General features: G+C 39.4%; 1 protein-coding gene across 5 annotated transcripts in view; it reads left to right on the forward strand.

The window, feature by feature from the left end:
- Positions 1 to 19,887, forward strand: part of dst (dystonin) — a 536,191-nt gene that overhangs the window by 509,934 nt on the left and 6,370 nt on the right. For 4 of the 5 annotated variants that reach the window (XM_048596445.1, XM_048596443.1, XM_048596446.1 and 1 more), the window contains 8 exons: positions 876 to 1,038; positions 2,504 to 2,658; positions 2,874 to 2,948; positions 9,199 to 9,216; positions 9,605 to 9,722; positions 11,747 to 11,815; positions 12,566 to 12,759; positions 13,254 to 13,364. In XM_048596445.1, coding sequence (XP_048452402.1) covers positions 876 to 1,038; positions 2,504 to 2,658; positions 2,874 to 2,948; positions 9,199 to 9,216; positions 9,605 to 9,722; positions 11,747 to 11,815; positions 12,566 to 12,759; positions 13,254 to 13,364 — 903 coding nt within the window. The remainder of the gene's footprint in view (positions 1 to 875; positions 1,039 to 2,503; positions 2,659 to 2,873; positions 2,949 to 9,198; positions 9,217 to 9,604; positions 9,723 to 11,746; positions 11,816 to 12,565; positions 12,760 to 13,253; positions 13,365 to 19,887) is intronic. The other variant, XM_048596444.1, reaches the window with a different exon arrangement.

A 19,887-nucleotide genomic window follows, 5' to 3' on the forward strand; every position in this document is an offset into this window, starting at 1 on the left:
GCTTCAACAATGCTCAAGAACCTTGACACCATCCAAGACAATGCAGCACACTTTCTTGACACTGCATCCACAAGCATCCTCTCCCTCCAGCACCAACGTTCAGCAGCGTGTACTTTCTATAAGAAGTACTGCAGAAATTCACCAAAATTCATTAGATAGCACCTTCCAAATTCATGACCACTTCCATTGAGAAAGGCAAGGGCAGCAGATATATAGGAACACCACAAGTTCCCCTGCAAGCCACTCACCATCCTGACTTGTAAAATATATCACCGTTCCTTCATTGTCACTGGGTCAAAATTCTGGAATTCCTTCCCTATGGGAATTGTGGGTCAACCTGCAGGATGTGGACTGCAGCGGTTCAAGAAGGCAGTTCACCACTAGAACAACTAGGGATAGGCAATAAATGCTGGCCAGCCAGCAACGCCCACATTCCACAAGTGAATAAAAAAAAGTTGGATTTAATTATTCGTAGAAAATATCTAAACGTGCAACTGGAACATTTTAATGTTTATGTAAGGGAGCAATTAAAATGTTTTATTGAGCTTGCTTACTTTATTTGGCAATCCAGCTGTTTCCTTCATTGTGAAATTATGAATTCAAATACTTCTGTGTCTTAAATATTTGCGGAATTTTTTAAATGATCTGTTAACCTGCTCCGTCTAGAATTTGTTTGTATTTTTGATAGTATCACAAACCAGTTGTTCCCTGTTCAAGTCTTTCTAGGGTATTTGTGCTGATGGAATTTTATTTTTAATCTTGAGAAGGAAGGGAAAGGTGCTAATTTGTGGAATTTCCATGAAACTTGGCCAAAATGATCTCACCAAGATCTTATTTCAAGGATAAAATTTGCTTAAGATATGCTTCCCTTACAGCTGAGAGAGTTTGCCAACTTTGATTTTGACGTTTGGCGAAAGAGATATATGCGATGGATGAACCACAAGAAGTCCAGAGTAATGGATTTCTTCAGACGCATTGACAAAGATCAGGATGGAAAGATCACAAGACAAGAGTTTATTGATGGAATTCTCTCCTCAAGTGAGTGTTAGCGAATCCATTGCAGTGTCTCTGGAAAGATGTATATTTCCCAAGGAATTGAGAATCATATTCCTATTCAATTACAAACGCATTTCTATAGTGTAATTACAAATGCATTTCTGTAGCGCTTTTCAAGTATCCTAAGCAGCAGAAGAAAGAGGCCTACAAAATTTCAGCCAGCTCTCTGAAAGAACAATCTCTATTTTCTGGTTCTTTTCCATACCATTTTTCTTCAACCTCTGGTAATATATTCCAAATCCTGGCAATCATTTGCCTAAAGAGAACAAACTGCGCTGCTGATCCTATCTCTGTGGCTATTAGCTAATGACCTCATCATTCAATGGAAGTAGTTTTTTTCTTGCTTACCTTATCCACACCCCCTGAAATGCTGAATGTATCAACAAAACAACTCTAAATAGAATCTCTACAATGCAGAAAGAGGCCATTTTGCCCATCAAGTCTGCACCGACCCTCTGAAGAGCATCCCGCCGAGACCTCCCACCCGCTAACCGCATGTTAGGTTTTTACCATGCTAACGCACCTAACTTGCACATCTCTGGACACTACAGGGCAAGTTTTTGCATAGCCAATCCACTTGCATGTCTTTGGACAGTGGGAGGCAACCAGAGCACCCGGAGAAAACCCATGCAGTCACCCAAAGGTGGAATTAAACCCAGGTCCCTGAAGCTGTGAGGCAGCAGTGTAACTCCTATGTCCTGCTGAAAATATATAACCAAAATGGAAAAGGAACTATTTCTAATGAAGGATATACAGTTGAAATATAGTTTTGTCCTTTCTCTCCATTAATACTAACTGACCAGCTGCATATTTCCAACATATTCACTTCTTGTGTCATCACCTTGAATGTTTATGTCAATCCCCTCTCAGTCGTGGTGCATTCTAGTTTATCGTTACCTCAATATTTAGAGAGTAAAACCTGGGTGAAAGTTTGTTTTGCTTTCTCTAATCTATATTTGATCTTCTAGTCTACTTGTTGCTGTTCTCCAGAGAGGTAAATTTAACAACCAACCTGATTTCCCTTCACTCGACACAGTCACATATACAGCTCACCTCCACAAACACATAAATGGTTGTATTTAATATCTAGAAACAGCTATCTGATACACTTTGAAGTGCCAGTGTACATTTGTGTTTACCTTGCCCAGAGATACTGATGTATTGTTAATCTGCCTTTGCCACTTTGAGGGAGATCTGACTGCTCACCACAGACTGGGAATTGAACTTAATAGTCTTCTTGCTCCACTGAGCCCTGTGTGGTATCATGTGCTGAACCATTGGGATTCCGGAGTTTTACTAGTCTTGGACTGGTAGTAGGTTAATAATTAATGGAAAAGTATCTATTGTGCTGACACATAGTAATTTAGTTACGTTCACAGATTGAACTCAGGAGAGGAACACTATGACAATATTCAACTAAAAGGACCGTATTTATGATATTCTGTAGAGTTTCCTACCAGCCGTCTGGAGATGAGTGCAGTGGCAGATATATTTGATCGAGATGGTGATGGCTACATTGATTATTACGAGTTTGTGGCAGCCCTTCATCCAAACAAAGATGCTTACAAACCTCTTACTGATGCAGACAAAATTGAGGATGAGGTAAACTACCATTGTGCAGAGAATCTAAGCTTCGTATTCTGGGATACTGGAACTTCTGATGGTCAACCAACTTCTGATTTTTAAAGGAACCCATCAGATAATATTTGTTTTAATTTATGATAAGAGATCTGATTTTACTGCCAGTGATTATTTAAGTGATCAAATGCTTTCAAGCTCACTTTATTATAACGGTCTCATTTTGCGCTTTATTTTAGGTGACACGGCAAGTAGCAAAATGTAAATGTGCAAAGCGGTTTCAGGTGGAACAGATAGGGGAGAACAAGTACAGGGTGAGTGTTGCAATCTTTGCTGTGCCTTAAGCTGAGACAAAACAATAATGTGTGTGACTTTGAAACCATAAGCTTTGGCTCAAGGGTTGCTTGGGCTAAATTAGAGACTAAAGCTAATTTCAGTTAATAAATAACCAACAATCTTCCAACTAAAACAATGTTATTCCAATCATAAGTTCTACTGTATATGGCAAGCACATTTGAATGTCAAAGTTGTAGGAGGAATGACTAAACCTGTACTTTATGAACTGATAGCAGTAAGCAATCAGGTTTAATCTGGAAATAATCTAAACACAGATTTGATGTAAGTGCCAGTTGCTACAAATTTGGATGGTTATGAAACTATTTGAAGAAACAGTGGATGTAAATTAGAGCAATAAAATGTTGCTGAAGTCTTGGAATTTATGCCTATAAATGTCTAATTGTATTTTTGATTCTTATAACATTTTGTAAAGAAAGAGTTCGGCTTTTATTGATTATATGCCGCCTTATTTAGTAAGTAGTGCAGTGAATAGAAGCAAAGGGCCAGGTGTAGCATGTCATGGATGTCACAGGTGACCCGGCGTCCTTGGAATCTTATCCCAGCCGGAACTAATTCTTTCAGAGCAGGAGAGAATGGCTCCTGTGTTTATTAATCTTTTCAAATTGACAAATAACTTTGCCTTGTAGCATTAAATAATTAATCACTTGCAGCAATACAACAGAGCTTTACAAGTATAATTGAACTTGGAAAAACTGTTGAAGAATATTGTAAAGCAAGGAAGGTCACAACACCACAGTGTGGTATGACTATAGATTCAATAGCAGAGGAGGAGGCCATTTGGCCCATATTATATCTGCCAGCTCTTTGAAAGAGCTTCCGGTTAGTCCCACACTCCTGTTCTTCCTTGTGACAGATTCTATTGAAACTGCTTCCAACATCCTTTCAGATAGTGCATTCCAAACGTCTGAACTCGAATCCTCTTCGCCTCCCTTCTGATTCCTTTGCCAATTACCTTAAAGCTGTGTCCTCTGGTTACTGACCCTCCTGCTTTATTTCTCCTTATTGATTTAAGTTTTACTCAGGGCGTGATTTGACCCCTTCCTCAAGGTGGTGAGTAGGGGAATGGAGCAAGTTGTCCTCGAAATGATACTGACAGAACCCCATCCTGCCTTCTCGTCACCTCACCAATTAAGTGTTTGCTATGTTTCTAATTAACCTGTTCAGAAATTTTATGACACATGTCGGAAGCAGGTGGGACTTGAAACCAGATCTCCTGGTTCAGAAGTAGGCTCACTACCACTGCGTCATAAGAGCCTGATTTAGTGTTTGGTGAAAAGGTCCAATAAGTGGGACCACACTTGACAGCAATTAAATCTCTGACGTGATCATTTAGGACCTCAACTCTCAATCTCCCCAATCATCTGCCAGCCAATGGGTGAGAAACATGGCTAGTTTCCGTGAGAAATGAGTGCAAGCTGCCTGTCACATTATGACAGGGTCTCCTATTGTTCCAATCTGGGGAAAAAAGAGGCGAGGATTGTGGGGGAAGGCAATGGGATAACCTCTAAAAGTCACCCCTGTGCCCTTGCCTCCAATGCCCCCTTGCCTTGCGACATACATCCTACAAGAAGAGAACAAAGACCTTCCTTGTCTCTGATGAATCCCTCAAGGAATAGGCTTTGACTGGTAGACTTTGGGATACAGGAGGTGCCAGCCTGTGATTTGGTGGCAACCTCTGGAGACCCAGATGATCAGTGTTGAGGACTATGATAGGGCAAGATATTCACCCTTGCTTGCACGTCAGCTCTTGAGCTGATTGGCAACGTTTAGGTGAGTATTTTGCTGGAGGGAGCAGTGTGTTAGTCACCAACTAACATGCCTGCTCGGACACTTAGAACAATTGTGAAAAACACATTATTTGTGTATATTTAAAGCAACGTGTTCATAAAAATACAGAATATGGGTTTTTTTTTAAACCTTCATGGGATATGTGCTTTGCTAACTGGTGCAGCATTGATTGCCCATGTTCAGTTGCTCTTTAGGGTAATGTATTGTAAGTTAATTAACATGGAAGGAGGAAAATCAGGTTATGGGTGCATCCTTTCATCTGACTGGTTTCATCCTAGTTCAGATTTCTAGCATTTCTGAATAATTCCCACTTAAACTGCTAATCTTACAACATCCTTCCTCTTGGCATATAAGAACTTTATTCCAATGCAGTTTCCAATCTCCCTCATAATTTCTAGCCCAAATGACTGAGGGAATGTGCAGTTTTCATTGGCTGTTGCTGCGATCTCTCATTGGGGTGTTCCTGTAACTCCATTTTTTTAAAATGACATGGTGGTCTGTGAATCCGTTGAGTCAAGGAAAGCAGTTTTGTCTATCTACAACTTAACATTGGTGATGATTAAAGAGTCCATTAAACAAACGTTTTGTCTGTTGCTAATGTACCTGTAATTGAGTGATTGTGAGATCAAAAATTAGTTTAGCTGCACTGCAAGCAACTCAGCTCACCCTCCCTTAACCCGTAGCATAGGCACATGTCCACCTTGCATTGAATCTCAGTAGTCTGATCATTTGACTACACCTACACAATTTGAAACTCCTGGGATTTTATTAATAGAATTGTTAATAAACTCCCTAAAAATTTTCTGTTTTCTACTTTGAGAGTTAACTTTTGGAGCATTCATTAACAGAGATAGATGTGAACATCAGATGTCGTTACTTGTCTACTAAATTCCCTTTATTGTTACCTCAATCATCACATCTTCACTGCTCTCATTCCTCAATTCTGCTTACAATCTTACACAAAATTTTCTGTTCTAATTAAATCCACTTAATTCTGTGAAGCCAGTAATGTAAATCATTTTGAATGAATTCAAAAGTTGATTTTTAGAACTCAAGGGAGGCATTCGTGTAGTCGTAATGTCACTGGACTAGTAACCCAGCATCCCATGTTAATGTCCTGGGGCATGAGTTTGAATCCCACCACAGCAGATGGCGAAACTTGAATTCATAGATCATAGAATCCCTACAGTGTGGAAACAGGCCCTTCGGCCCAACAAGTCCACACCGAACCTCAAAGCATCCCACCTATACCCATCCCGCTATAACCCACCTAATCTACACATCCCTAAACACTACGGACAATTTAGCATAGCCAATCTGCCTAGCATGCACATCTTTGGACTGTGGGAGGAAACCGGAGCACCGGGAGGAAACCCACGCAGACACGGGGAGAATGTGCAAACTCCACACAGACAGTCGCCCGAGGGTGGAATTGAACCCAGGTCCCTGGCGCTATGAGACAGCAGTGCTATTCACTGAGCCACCATGCTAGAATAAAAAGCTAACCAGTGGACAAACAGTGTTTGTTGTAATTGACTACTGTCAATTGATTTTTTTTTAAAATCCCATCTGGCTCCCTGTTGCCCTTTAGGAGGGGAAATCTAGTGTCCTTACCTGGTCAAGCCTACAATGTGACTCCAGTCTCTAGCGACGTGGTTAACTGTTAACTGGGGATGGCCAGTAAGTCTAGCCAGCAGCACCCATATACCATAATTACTTTAAAAAATATAGCCTTTAACAATCTTAGCCTCTAAACTAACTAAAAATTATTTAGCCTCAACCTTCAACGATAAGGCCAGGCTATTTTTTAATGTCCTCCCTTGGTTTCAGATGTGAAAACTTTCCAGCATACTAATTTATAAATCTCAACATTATTTAGTAAAACAAATCTTTTACTTGTAAGTTATGCAGTAACTTCACAGAGGATTAGCCATAATCATTTTGAAGGGCGGAGCGGGCTCGAAGGGCTGAATAGCCAACTCCTGCTGCCAGTTGTTTCTAGTAAATATTCATTATTACTGGGGAACAAATCCCACATACCTTTTGAAAGCTGTGCTAAGCTACTGCATTTCAGTTGTGGTTGTTGCAGATTTTCTTTAGTTTTCTTTCTTCATCCTGTTTGGGTCCTTTGTGTGTTTATCTGGTACAGTCAAAAACCAGATTAGTCTGCCTGTTCTGAACAAAAACCAATTGTAATTAATAATTTTTCTAACCTTTTGGGGTTGGAATGAGCTTTTATTTGCCATTTATTGAATACTCACAGCACAAATGAGGCCATTCAGCCCATCATATCTGTGATAGCTATCTAACAAGAACAACTTGCCTAATGCCACTTCTTTACCTTTTCCTGTCACCCTGAAATGTTTTCCTTTTCAGATCATGATTCATTTCCCCTTTGATAGCCACAATTCAACCTATCTCCACCACACTCTCAGGCAGGGCATTCCAGATCCTAACCACTTGCTATGTAAAACTGTTTCTCCTTCTTATCACCATTGCTTCTTTGGCTGGAATCTGTGCCCTCTTGCTCTCAATCCTTCCACCAATAGTTTCTCCCTATCCATTCTGCCGGAGCCATTCATGATTTAGATTTCTTTTAAACTTCTTTTCAAACTTTTCTTCTCCAAGAAGAACAATCCTAGTTGCTCTGCTCTTGCTATGTGGCTAAAGTTCCTTATCCCTAGGACTATTCTTATAAATCTTTTCTGCTCTCTCTCTAATGCCTTCACAAAGTCATTAAAGTTTGGAGCCCAGAAATGGACCAAGACTTTAGTTGAGACTTAACCTGCACCTTATACAATTTATCATATCTTCCTTGCTTTTGTACACTATGCTCTTACATCTAATGATCCCATATGCTTTATTAGTGACCCTCACAACCTGATGCTGATCTGTGTAAATAGAAACAGTCAAAACTTCAAATTGATTTTTAATATTCATAATATTTATGTTTCTTTTTAATTTAAGATAAATGCACTGTTTGTTTTCTTTCCATGTGTTAAGTACAATGTCATTAATCCTAATTGAAAATCTCTCCATTACAGGGAATAAAAATTATAACTTTAACAATTGCTCATAAATATTCAAGCTACATCACATATGTCATTTTGTGCCATTATCTTATACACTGAGCATACAATAGTATTGTGCAGATTACACAGCTGGGCTGTGGGAATGGGGCTACCTGAAAAAGGTTGGTCTTGCAACCCTTTGTATACTTGGTACTTCTTGCACAATATATTGGTGCAAAAAGCACTTGATAAATACTGTTTTTAATTTGCATAGAAATTTCACAACAAGTAGACGAGTGCAATAAGCTATGAATGTCAATTGGCTTGGGGTTCTATCTCAGGTTTGACAGTGTGAGCAATGACTATAGGTAATTGCTGGAGCCTATTATTGCGTTTAATTGCTGCAATATAACCAAATATGGCTTCCAAATAGGAATAAACACAACTACAGCAAGTAGTCCTTCATCCTGCCATTGACCAGAGGATAGTGTTTGAGTGAGCTGTAGCTATCCAATTTTATAAACTTAGTGTGTTTGTACTATTATTTTATGAGCCCTAGGAATTTTAACTTAACAATTTACCAGGTGGATGTAGCCTGTATTGTCTGAAGGTAATATCGCCTATCAATACCAACAAAGCTAACCAAGACTTTCTCAAATTGTTCCTCATTGTTGAGGAACGTATGTAGAAGACATATGTATTGTAATTTTTCAATTGGGTAGCAATGTCAAATAAACAAATCACAGTTAATTCTTCTGGAAATATATTTGAGTAAATTGTTATCAGTGGGAAAGTGCATCAACCTGTACAGTCCCACGTCATGAAAGTGAGGAACTATTCAGTTTCAAGTCTGTGCTGAATCAGTCTCGTCCTAGGCAATTGGATTCGTAATTCCTGAGTCAGGAAGGCTAGTTGATAAATCACATGAAGTTGCAGTTCTTGATAGCTATCCAGTGACTTATACTGGGGGCATACTTGTGTGAATGTCCAGTGAGGATGAGATCAATCACAGTACCTTGCATGGTATTGAAAGAACAGTAGTAAGAAACACAGTGACAATTATTTTCTAGCTTCACAAAAAAAAATCACTTAAGTGAGGCACTGGAGAGTTATCAACATCTAATTGTAGCCTAGGTTAAATCATTAGCTCAGAAAAGAAGAAAGAAAGCAAAAACAAAATTATCAAAAGAATGAAATTGAATAGATTTGTACCCTGTTACAATGAAGGAATCTTACCTCACTCCTTAGCAGGTTTCTTTACTGGCCTTAGTTGTCTTGTACGAAAATTGGAAATTCCATCTTGAATTTTGTAAATGAATATCCACTCATTTAAGAGCACTGTTATATTTCAAAACCAAAGCTGTTGTGACTAATTTTCTCTTTCTTCATATTCTTTTCCATGACTTAGTTCTTCCTGGGAAATCAGGTACAGAACAACATAAATGTCTGATATGTTTTCCCTGTTGTGCTGTGTGCTAAAAGTAACTGCTGCTTTGTGGCTTTCCAAGTATAAATGAGTTGGACCTGGAAAGGCTTTCCCAATCTGTTTTCCAGTGGATTATTTTTGATTATTGCACAGTTGTGTGGGTATAAAAAAGTCTCTGCTGCTGCTTTTCCTTCTAATCGTTCTTCACCCCTGCAAATTAGCTGTGCAAACTGGTTGAAAGTTAAGCTTGCAATGCAGAAATTAAATGCTTTATGCAAAACAATGGGTTATGAATTGGAAGAGAAATTCATTAGCAATATCATTGTTTTGATTTCTGACGGTCTAAGTTAATCAGCTGCTAAGCTGTTTCTTGCTGCCCTTTTTGCAGTTTGGTGACTCGCAGCAGTTGCGGCTAGTCCGCATCCTGCGCAGTACAGTCATGGTTCGTGTTGGAGGAGGTTGGATGGCACTCGATGAGTTTCTGGTGAAAAATGACCCCTGCAGAGGTAGGTTGTGAACTGTATTTTGGCTGGCTGTACCAATCACCTACTTCAACACCATTAGCTCTTGTCATGTGCTGCAATACCGCCACAAGATATTGAGTGCTTGCTTGTTTCTTAATGGAATTTTTAGCAATTTATTTAGTAAAAGAACAGGCATCAATAATGGACCAGTGAGTAATGTACTGTTGTCTGTTTGGTTGGATATATTTCTGAAGGTCTCACATGATTGGTTGTCTCCAATTGTCTTTCCCCTTTGTCCTGCCGTTAGTCACAGAATCTATCCCATTCTTCTGCCCAAGTTTAGTGTTACAGACTCTTAGCTACCTGCTTGAAAGGTTTATGACTGCAGTCATAGAGTCACACAGCACAGGAACAGCCTTTTGGCCCAACTCGTCCATGCCGACCAAGTTTTCCAAACTACAATAGTCCCACTTGCCTGTGTTCAGCCCACATCCTTCAAAACTTTTGTATTCATGTACCTGTCCAAATGTCTTTTAAATGTTGTAACTGTACCTGCATCCACCACTTTTTCTGGCAGTCCATTCCTCATACGAACCAGCCTCTGTGTGAAAAAGTTGCCCTTCAGGTCCCTTTTAAATCTTTCTCCTCTAACCCTAAAAATATGCCCCCTGGTTTTGAACTCCCACACCTTAGGGAAAAGACTTTGCCTATTACCTTACCTATGCCCCTCCTGATTTTATAAACCTAATTAAAGTTACCCCTAAATCTCCTATGCTCCAGTGAAAAAGTCCCAGCCTCTCCCTAAACTCAAATGCTCCAGTACCAGCAACATCCTGGTAAATCTTTGCTGAACCCTCTCTAATTTAACAGTATCCTTCCTATAGCAGGACGATCAGAACTATACACAGTACTTCACAAACATCCTGTGCAACCTGAACATGACATTCCAACTCCTACACTCGATGGTCTGAGCAATGAAGGCAAGCTTGCTAAACGCCATCTTAACCACCCTGTCTACCTGTGACGGAACTTTCAAACAACTATATACCTGAAAGCCTAGGTCTTTCTGTTTGACAAAACTACCCAGGGCCCTACTATTAACTGTACAAGTCCTGCCCTTGTTTGTTTTATCAAAATACAATAGCTCACATTTATCCAAATTAAACTCCATCTGCCTTTCCTCGGCCCATTGGCCCAATTGATTGAAGATCCCTTTGTAATCATAGATACTGTTGACTATACCACCAATTTTGCTGTCATCTGCAAACTTACTAACCATGCCTCCTAAATTCTCACCCAAATTGTTTATATAAATGACAAACAAAAGTGGACCTGGCACTGATCCCTGCAGAACACCGCTGGTCAGTTAAACGACCTGTTTCCAATGCTTTTGCAAATAATAAATGAAAGTGCTGAAGGAACATGAAAACAACATGCAACTTCCTTTTGAAGATCATATGATATTTCTTGTAACATTGTGCTGGATATTAATCTTTAATTCTGGGAGATTCCAGACCAACCCTGGAGAGTTGGCAGCACTGCATGTTCTTCAGGAACTAGAATTGACCTCAGCCATAATAAGCCACGGTGGGGAAAAATAATCAGCCAAATTACTGTCTCACGATTTTTTGTTGTGAACTGGGTGTATATGGAATGGATTAAGCTCACTTGTATGTCCATCTTTGTTAGCTAGTTGATGCACTCCGTCTGACCTCAGACTCAAAGCATGTCACATGAGTCAAAGCTGCAAGTGTCACCTTGCTGCCAAGAATCACCACCTTTACTGGGGTTTTGTTTGGAGGGGGAGTGAGACGGGAATGTGAGAATTTAATGACTTTTAACTAAAGGCGTGGAAAGAATTTAAATTCTATTATCAGCAAAGATGAAGTCTCTTTTTTTGCACAAATAACTTGAGTATTCTGGAATTGTTATTTGTATGACCGAAGCAGCTTAAATCACTTCATGGATGTTGGTTTTATCAATCCTTTGCTTGCTCCTGTTTCCTACTAAAGGTTTCTTCTCCATTTCCTTTGATGTGATGCAATCCCTTTATTCATTTCTTCTAGTTCATCATCATGGAAGTAAAATGTTGCGTTCGGAATCAAACTCTTCAATTACCAGTCAGTCTCCTATAGGTTGGCAATCCTCTGTGTCTTTTCTTTCCCCTGTGTGCTTTCCTATTCTGTATGGCTTAACCCACATGGCAGCTTACAGCAGGCTTTTCATGTTTTTTTTAAAAAGAGAACTGTAATCCAATGCGCTTTTAGTTTTTTTAACCGAATACAGAATGATCGGCCATTTTGAAATGCATGTGAAGTTGCTTATATGACTCTTTTCTTTTACCCGCAGTAATACTCACTGCAAGTAAGTGGTCACCTTGTCTGATATTTAGCATCCTCCTAAGTGGAATGTACATATCTGTTCTGCCTGAAAGTGATGTGCTGTTTTAAGCTTCTGCACACGTCTTTGGGGTTGGGTTTGCTTACATGGGTCCCTGGGCTTTCTTAAACTGACTGCATGACGTTAGTGGAGTCCAAACTCTTGCATAGCTCACAGTGTGAAACTGAACTGAAACATTTGATAAGATCAGAACTTTTCTTTTTATTTCCATTTAAGTTTTCTGAATTTTGCTGGGCTAATTCATGTCATGCTCCATACATACACAAGCCCAAATGTTGAGTGCTGCTGTTGCAAGTTCTGTTGCTGGTATGGATAGGCTATCAATTCAGATTTTAGTATCGTTTCATCATTCTGTTACCACCTTTTAGTCCTCCTGTACTCTTTTATTTTCTTTCCACACTTCACCTTGTTATTGTAAGTTTGGTGCTGGATCATATTAATAGCAGTGATTTGAATTTGAACTATTGTTTTATTCCTCTCTGCAGCAAAGGGCAGGACAAACGTTGAACTGCGTGAAAAATTCATGCTTCCTGAAACCACCGGTCAGTCTGTGACTGCCTTCCGATCACGGGGTCGTAGGTCACGGCCATCGTCGAGGGCCGCTTCTCCAAACAGGTCAACCTCCAGTGCCAGTCAGAGTGTTTCAGTTCCGCCAGTTACTACAACTACACCTCCTAAGGTAACGTTAAGCAGCACAATCACTTCCAATTGTTTCCTGCGATCCGTGTATTTTGGCATGCCAGTTATTTTAACCCAATGTAGCACTCAGGCTATTGGCTTCTATGTGTTGCTTAATTGCATTGTTATAGCAATCTCATTTTTAACCCATTATTTTGTTACATTAATTACACTGTCATAGCAACATAACATTTAAATCTGATTTCAGTTTTGTTGTCAGGAATTTATTGTGAAGTATTAGCTAGTGTACATTTACAATAACCCACTGATCAAAGAGAGCTAAATGCATGCTAGATGTTGCAGATTGCTCACTAACCTGACTCACATTTAGACTCTTCATTTGAAGGGAGTCACAGAAGGGATCTTCATTGTATTTTTAAACTTTTACTCCTTCATATTTGCATTTCCTCCTCCATGACACTGTGTTTATTCCTGATCATTTTATTTTATTGTCTTAATTTCCATTCATTTTCAATGTATCCTTGTTTCACACAGACATCCCAACATTTAATCCGCAATTATGATAAACCATGGTTGACAAACAGCAAAACATCAAGTCCTTTTAAGTCACCAGAGTCCCCTGAACGCCGAATCCCATCACCAGAGGTATAGTACGGTGAAGTACTCCCAGTCTAAAAGACAAATGCTGGTAGTGGTCAATCAATTCTCTTTTGTATTGACCTTGAGTTTAGCTACCTATCTTGGAAAGGGCTATGACAAAACGTTAGTTGTTTGGAAATTCTGGGAAGAATTTTGTGCTGTTTTTCAGGATTCCAAATGCATTTTAGTTTCTCTCTCCTACATAATGGTTTGTGATATGAAATTGAAACAATGGGATATGATGATAAACTTTAAATACTTTTTGTGAATACCCTCCCGAAAATTTTGCATTTTCTTTCAGAGAAATGGATCAAATCGCTTTATGTAGCAACAGTGCTGCACAAAACTGCAGTGACATCAGCCAGTGTTTGAACACCTTTGCACTTCAGTAATCTATTCTTAAAGATTTATTGATGGAAATAAATATTTCAATTTAACCTTGTGGTTAAAGCTAACTTAGTGAGGGGAAAGAAAAGCGAAATGATTGCAGGCAATAAAGTATTCTTTTCAGGAGGTTGGAGGATTTGACATCATTGATCAGTTAGTGTACAGCAATTTTATCCTAAATAAGTAATTTGCATAAATGTAATATTATTGACGAGTTTGGTCTGAACTCTAAGGTCCAAGATAAAGAATACATAAAACTTTGAATCCTGAAAAAGAGGCCCTATTATAGCCCGGTTATTCTTTCTTAATCTGTAACACTAGAACTAGTTGAGATTTTTCCACACTTTGAGCACTTCCTTTATGCATCTTGACCTGTCAAGATCTAGTGTTCATTTATCTGCTAACCTTCCCTTTCTATAACACCCTCAATTTTTTCCACAAACATTTATTCCTTTTCATTCATTTCATCTTGTTTGAGTCCAGAAGGGATCATGTAATTGTGTATGTCTTCCCAAAGGTCTTTTTCCCTTCTCTTAAAAGCTTCACGTGTCTTATGCATGATGGAGTGGTTTACTGTCTATGCAGTCCACACTGGATTGTAATTCACTGTTGATATTTCTGGCATAGCTTCTGTGATTGTAGATTTTTCAGGATTGGTATTTTCCTTTCTGGAATCTGTTCAGCAATGCACCATGAAAGCTACAGAATGCTATACTTCAGATACTGCAAGGTGGGGAAGAAGAACCTTGACCTGGTCAACCCTCACAATTTCTGAATAAGCCCTGGAGGATACATATCCTTGGCCATATATATCAATTTCACCCATTTTTCCAGGGCTGTACCAGTACTTTCCACAATGTTGCATTTGACCAAAGACCACCCCACCATGAAAATTTCAGGCTTACGAGTGTAAAAAAAAATGTATTTGAAATTTGAAGTGAAATATAAGTTCTGAATATGTGGGCCAGGTGGGGCCCAGGCTTAGTCTGTAAAAACTTATCAAATGATATGACAGTGAACGTGTTCATGTCACATACATTGGGAAGTGAAAGAATAAACCTCAAGACTCTCTGTTGTCCACCCCAGTCCAACACCAGCATCTGCACATCATCTGCAGTTTACAAGATCAGAAGTCACACAACACCAGGTTATAGTCCAATGGGTTTATTTGAAATCACAAGCTTTCGCAGCACTGCTCCTTCGTCAGGTGATGAAGGAGTAACGCTCCAAAAGCTTGTGGTTTTAGATAAACCTGTCGGACTATAACCTGATATTGTGTGACTTCTGACCTTGTGAACTACAGAAGTACAAAACCGAAAATGCTGAAAATATGCAACAAGTTGGTTGGTCTCTGGAGACTTTGCACATAAGTTAACATCTTCAGTGTGAGCCATTCTTCAAAACAGAGTTCAGAAGAATGGTTTACACTTTAAAAAAAAATTCTCCATGCAGATGCCAGTACACCAGTTATGTGCTTTCAGCACTTTGTTTCTTGTTTCGGATATCCACATTAACAATGTTCACATTTTTAGTTCTGAGTTGCAGCTTAGATTCAGATATAATGATCCTGTTTCAAAATCAAATTGCCTTTAATGCTTAAATTGGTAGTCGCTCATGCAAGTAATTTTTCAGATTCTGTAGTCCCTCTCAACAAATGACTTTCTGCGTGAACAGGTTCCTATATTTTCACACCACTTCCTAATTTGTATTGTTACCATTTGTTTAATGGCACAAGAACAGAGCTGAGTTGAATCGACTGCTAAACAATTGGCTACCTTCAAACAGAAAATGGTTTGGGTGCAATTGAGGGATATTCTCTCAAAAGGGAAAGTAGGATAAACGATTCCAGAGCTCCCTTTTGACAAAGGACATAAAAATTACATTAAACAAGAAATAGTACATTTATGACATGTGTCAGGAAGTAAAATACAATTAATAAATAGGTTGATTATAAAAAGTCTCAGAAGGCAGCCAAAAGCAAATAAGAGAAGCAGAGAGATTATGAGAAAAGCCTGATAGCTAAGGTAAAGGGAAATCCCAAAGTCTTCTATAAGTATATCAATAGTGAAAAGAGGAGTAGGGCCAAAGAGAGACCAAAAGTTGGTTTTCGTAAAAGCAAGAGCATAGCTGAGATGTTAAATGAACAGTTTGCATCTGTATTTACCTCCGAACCAGATGCTGTCCAAGCTATTATGACAAATGTGATTTCAATCACAAGAAGAGTTCAAAATTGCCAAGGAGAAAATGTTGAATAAGCTGTCGGTAGATAAGGCACTGAGGCCAGATGAGGTACAGCCAAGAATATTGAAGGAAGTAAAAACAGAAATTGCATTGGCAATAATATTTTGTTCTTGCCTAAATTTAGGGATAATGCTAGAGGACAGGAAGATGGCAAACATTACAGCCTTTTTCAAAAAGTGTTGTAAAAATGGCACAGCACAATGCCTCAGTGGTCAGCACTGCTGCCTCACAGTGCTAGGGACCCGGGTTCAATTCCAGCCTGAGGTGACTGTCTGTCTGTGTGGAGTTTGCAAATTCTCCCGGTCTGTGTGGATTTTCTCCAGGTGCAATGGTTTCCTCCCACAGTCCAACGATGTGCAGGTTGGTTGTATTGGCCATGCTAAATTACCCAGAGGTGTGCAGGCTAGGTGGGTTAGCCATGGGGAATGTGATGTTACAGGGATAGGGTGGGAGGTGTGTCTGAGTAGAATGTTGTTCAGAGGGTCGCTATGGACTCAATGGGCCGAATCGCCTGTTTCCGCACTGTAAGGATTCTATCTCATCAGATCAGACAATTTAACTCTGGTGGTGTACAAACTTCTAGGAACAATTACTTGGAGTAGAATTAATAATTATTCAGAAATATCAGTATGATTTGTTAAGGGAAAATGTGCTTAATTTGCTATAGATAGCTGGAGGAGGCCAGCAGGCCAGGCAGCATCAGAGGAGCAGAAAAGTTGACGTTTCGGGTCGGGACCCTTCTTCAAAAATGGGGAGGAGGAAGGGAGCTCAGAAATAAATAGAGAGGAGGGGTGGGGCTGGGGGAGGTAGGTGGGATGGTGATAGGTGAGTACAGGTGGGGATTGGTCAGTGAGGTGGGAGGGCGGATAGGTGGGAGAGAAGATGGACAGGTTGTGTCAGGTCAAGGCGGCAGGGATGAGAGGGAGGGTTGGTCATGGGATGAGGCCGGGGCTAGGAGATTTTGAAACTGGTAAAATCCATGTTTAGGCCATTGGGCTGTCGGGTATATTGGCATATGACATATTGGCAATAACAGAAGCACAGCTTAAAAGTGGAGAGGTTTAAATGGTTAATATTCAGAGATTCAAACTATTCTAAAAGTTGGGGAAAGAAAAATGGGAGGTGGGCTGGCAGTATTTATTTGTGAAGACCCTGTAGTGTTAAATGTATAGAATGACCTTAAGGAGCAAGGACAGAATCCTTTTAGTTGGAGTTGAGGAGTGAAAAGGGAATGAAGGGAATAGTTGGGAATATTCTATAGGTTTACTAATTGTGAGAGATATTGTTTAGCAAATCTGCAGGGAAAAGGTTACAAAGATAAGAATGGAACCAGGTGAGAGCAGTGCCACCCAGCTGGATGGCATTGGAGAGGTGTTGGAAGAGGGTGATATGGTCAACTGTCTGAAAAGCTGTTGAACGTTCAGGCAGAATGGTTTATCTTTGTTACAGTCAGTGATTTACCCTCGTATCAGTGATCCAGACTTCCGGTTCTTCATCTGGGCATGTTATGAATGGTTCATTATCAAACCACTCCAAATACATTAAAAATTGAGAGAGAATGTGAAGTGGAAAATAAGACAGAGAGAGAGAAAATAGTAAGACATTGACAGATAGGTAGAGACAAAGAGGATGATGCATGCTCTGGGATCCAGGGCAAAGATTGAATACTCAGTAACTTTGTAACTGTGTTTACTCAGGATTCTGATAAAATAGCCAAAGAAACAGAGATTGTAGAGGTAAGTTGTGAGCATTTGTTTTTCAGACTGAGGGATAGTAGACAGTAGTGCTCCCCAAGCATCAGTGCAAGGACCACAGCTGTTTCTGTTACATTACTTTGATATTGGAATACAGAGCAAAATTTCAAACCTTGCTAGTAATTACAAACTTGGAGTGGTAAAGAGTGAGGGTGATACCAATCGCTTGCAACAGGACACAGATAAGCTGGCACATTGGACAGGCAATTGTGAGATGATGCATTTTGGCAGAAGGGATACAGCAACATTTTGTAGACTTAATGGTACAGTTGTAAAGAGTGCATGGGGATCCATTTACATTGATCTTTGAAGGTGAGGGGACCCTTTGAGAGTTACTTAGCAAGGCATATGAAATCTTGAGCTTCATAAAATTCTGGGTTAGGCCCCAAGTAGGGTAGTGCATCCATTTCTGGTCATCACATGTTCAGAAAGATGTGAGAGTCCATGGGATGAAACTTACCAGAATGGTTCCAGGGATGAAGGATTTTAGTCACAAGGTTATGTCAGATAAGCTCGGCTTGTTCTCCTTGGTGCAAAAGAATCTTGAGGGGAAATTTGATAGAGGCCTAGAAGATAATGTCAGGTTTGGATAAAGTAGACAAAAGAAAACCATTCCTATTACCTGATGGTACAAGGAGCAGGAGACACACACTTAAGATTTTGGTCAGGAGATGCAGGGGAATTGTGAGGAATTTTTTTTATGCAGAGAGTTGTAATGACCTGGAACTCTCTACTTATGAGGTTGGCAGAAGTAAGAGATAATTAATGATTTAAAAAGAAAACTGGATAGACACCTGAAGGCGATGACCTTACAGAGCTAGATTGGGGGAATAAGAGTAACTGAATTACTCTGTAGAAAGCTGACAAACATGATGGGCCAAATGACATCCTCTCATGGTATAAGGACTTTACAACTTTGAACATAAAGTCAGCTTTAAATGTTATGGTCATACTTTGATGTTGTAATAATATGAAATGAAGAAAAGTGAGCATGATGCTGATACCCGATTTGATTTCCAGAACCACTTGCATTGAAATATAACTGGCACGTTGTGCTGAATATGGAGCAACTCTGTGAATTTGACAGTTCAGGATCATATCCACATGTATAGTTACTGTGAATTAATGTCTGATCTTCTAGTTGCATGTGCAGACCTTCTGCAATGTCAGGTTTTGCAGAACAGTGACCTTAATATGTAATTTGGCCTGTTTGGTCTGTCTTTGAGTTTATAACAACCATGACAAGTTAAATTGCCACAGAAGCAACCTGCTGTCAGGTGTTTTATGTAAAATGTGTATATGTGTATTCTGTATTAGTTCAAGGCCTGTGAGTAGTGTATTGAAATAAAGATAAGGTTTAAAATGTTTTCCACCAGATTGACATTAATGTAGTTCATTGAATGATTGAAACAATGTATTAACAGAAAATGATGGCATTATAAAGGTGTTTTGCACCATCTTTTCAAGAGGTGTTTGGATAAGCCCTGCCACTTTTCATCCTTGTGCAGTAAGACTGCCCCCCAGTGGTCACCTCAATTTAAGCATCACCTCCAAAGTCAAATGATCATTTTTAAGTAAAGATCTGACATTCCAAATTTAGCTCTGTGAATTCTTTTTCCAGTAGTTTACTTAAGGTATTTTAGAGCAACACATAGGAATTATATTGGAGAGATCCTTGGAATGTTGAAAGATAATATTACTGGCACTTACTCTACCACTTCTTTGCCACATGTGAGAATATTAAGAAGAGAAAATGGGAATGGAACCCTCTATTATGGATCAGAGATAGACACCAGTATTAAATAACTGAAGACATTTCTTTTCCACTTCTTTGAAGTAATAAGGCTTTAATACTCGAGTCCACCTCAGGAGTGGTGAGCAAAGTTCACCACAAAGTAGATGGTTAGAACATCTGATTAATCAGTTGTAATTATCAGGGCTACCTGTTTTAAACCTCAGGTGTGTGGGTTTACATGGTGTACTGTAATACTGTAATTTTGATTGATAATGCATCCCACCAATTACTACTTCTCTGATCTGGATGGATAATCAATCTTCAATCAAGGTTTTTCTACGCGCCTCATGTATGCAATCCAAATTAACAAAAGTATTTTATGCACTATTATTCCCCCCAACCCTTTATAGCA

Source organism: Rhincodon typus, chromosome 5 (assembly GCF_021869965.1).
Source record: "Rhincodon typus isolate 14 chromosome 5, sRhiTyp1.1, whole genome shotgun sequence".
Lineage (NCBI taxonomy): Eukaryota > Metazoa > Chordata > Chondrichthyes > Orectolobiformes > Rhincodontidae > Rhincodon > Rhincodon typus.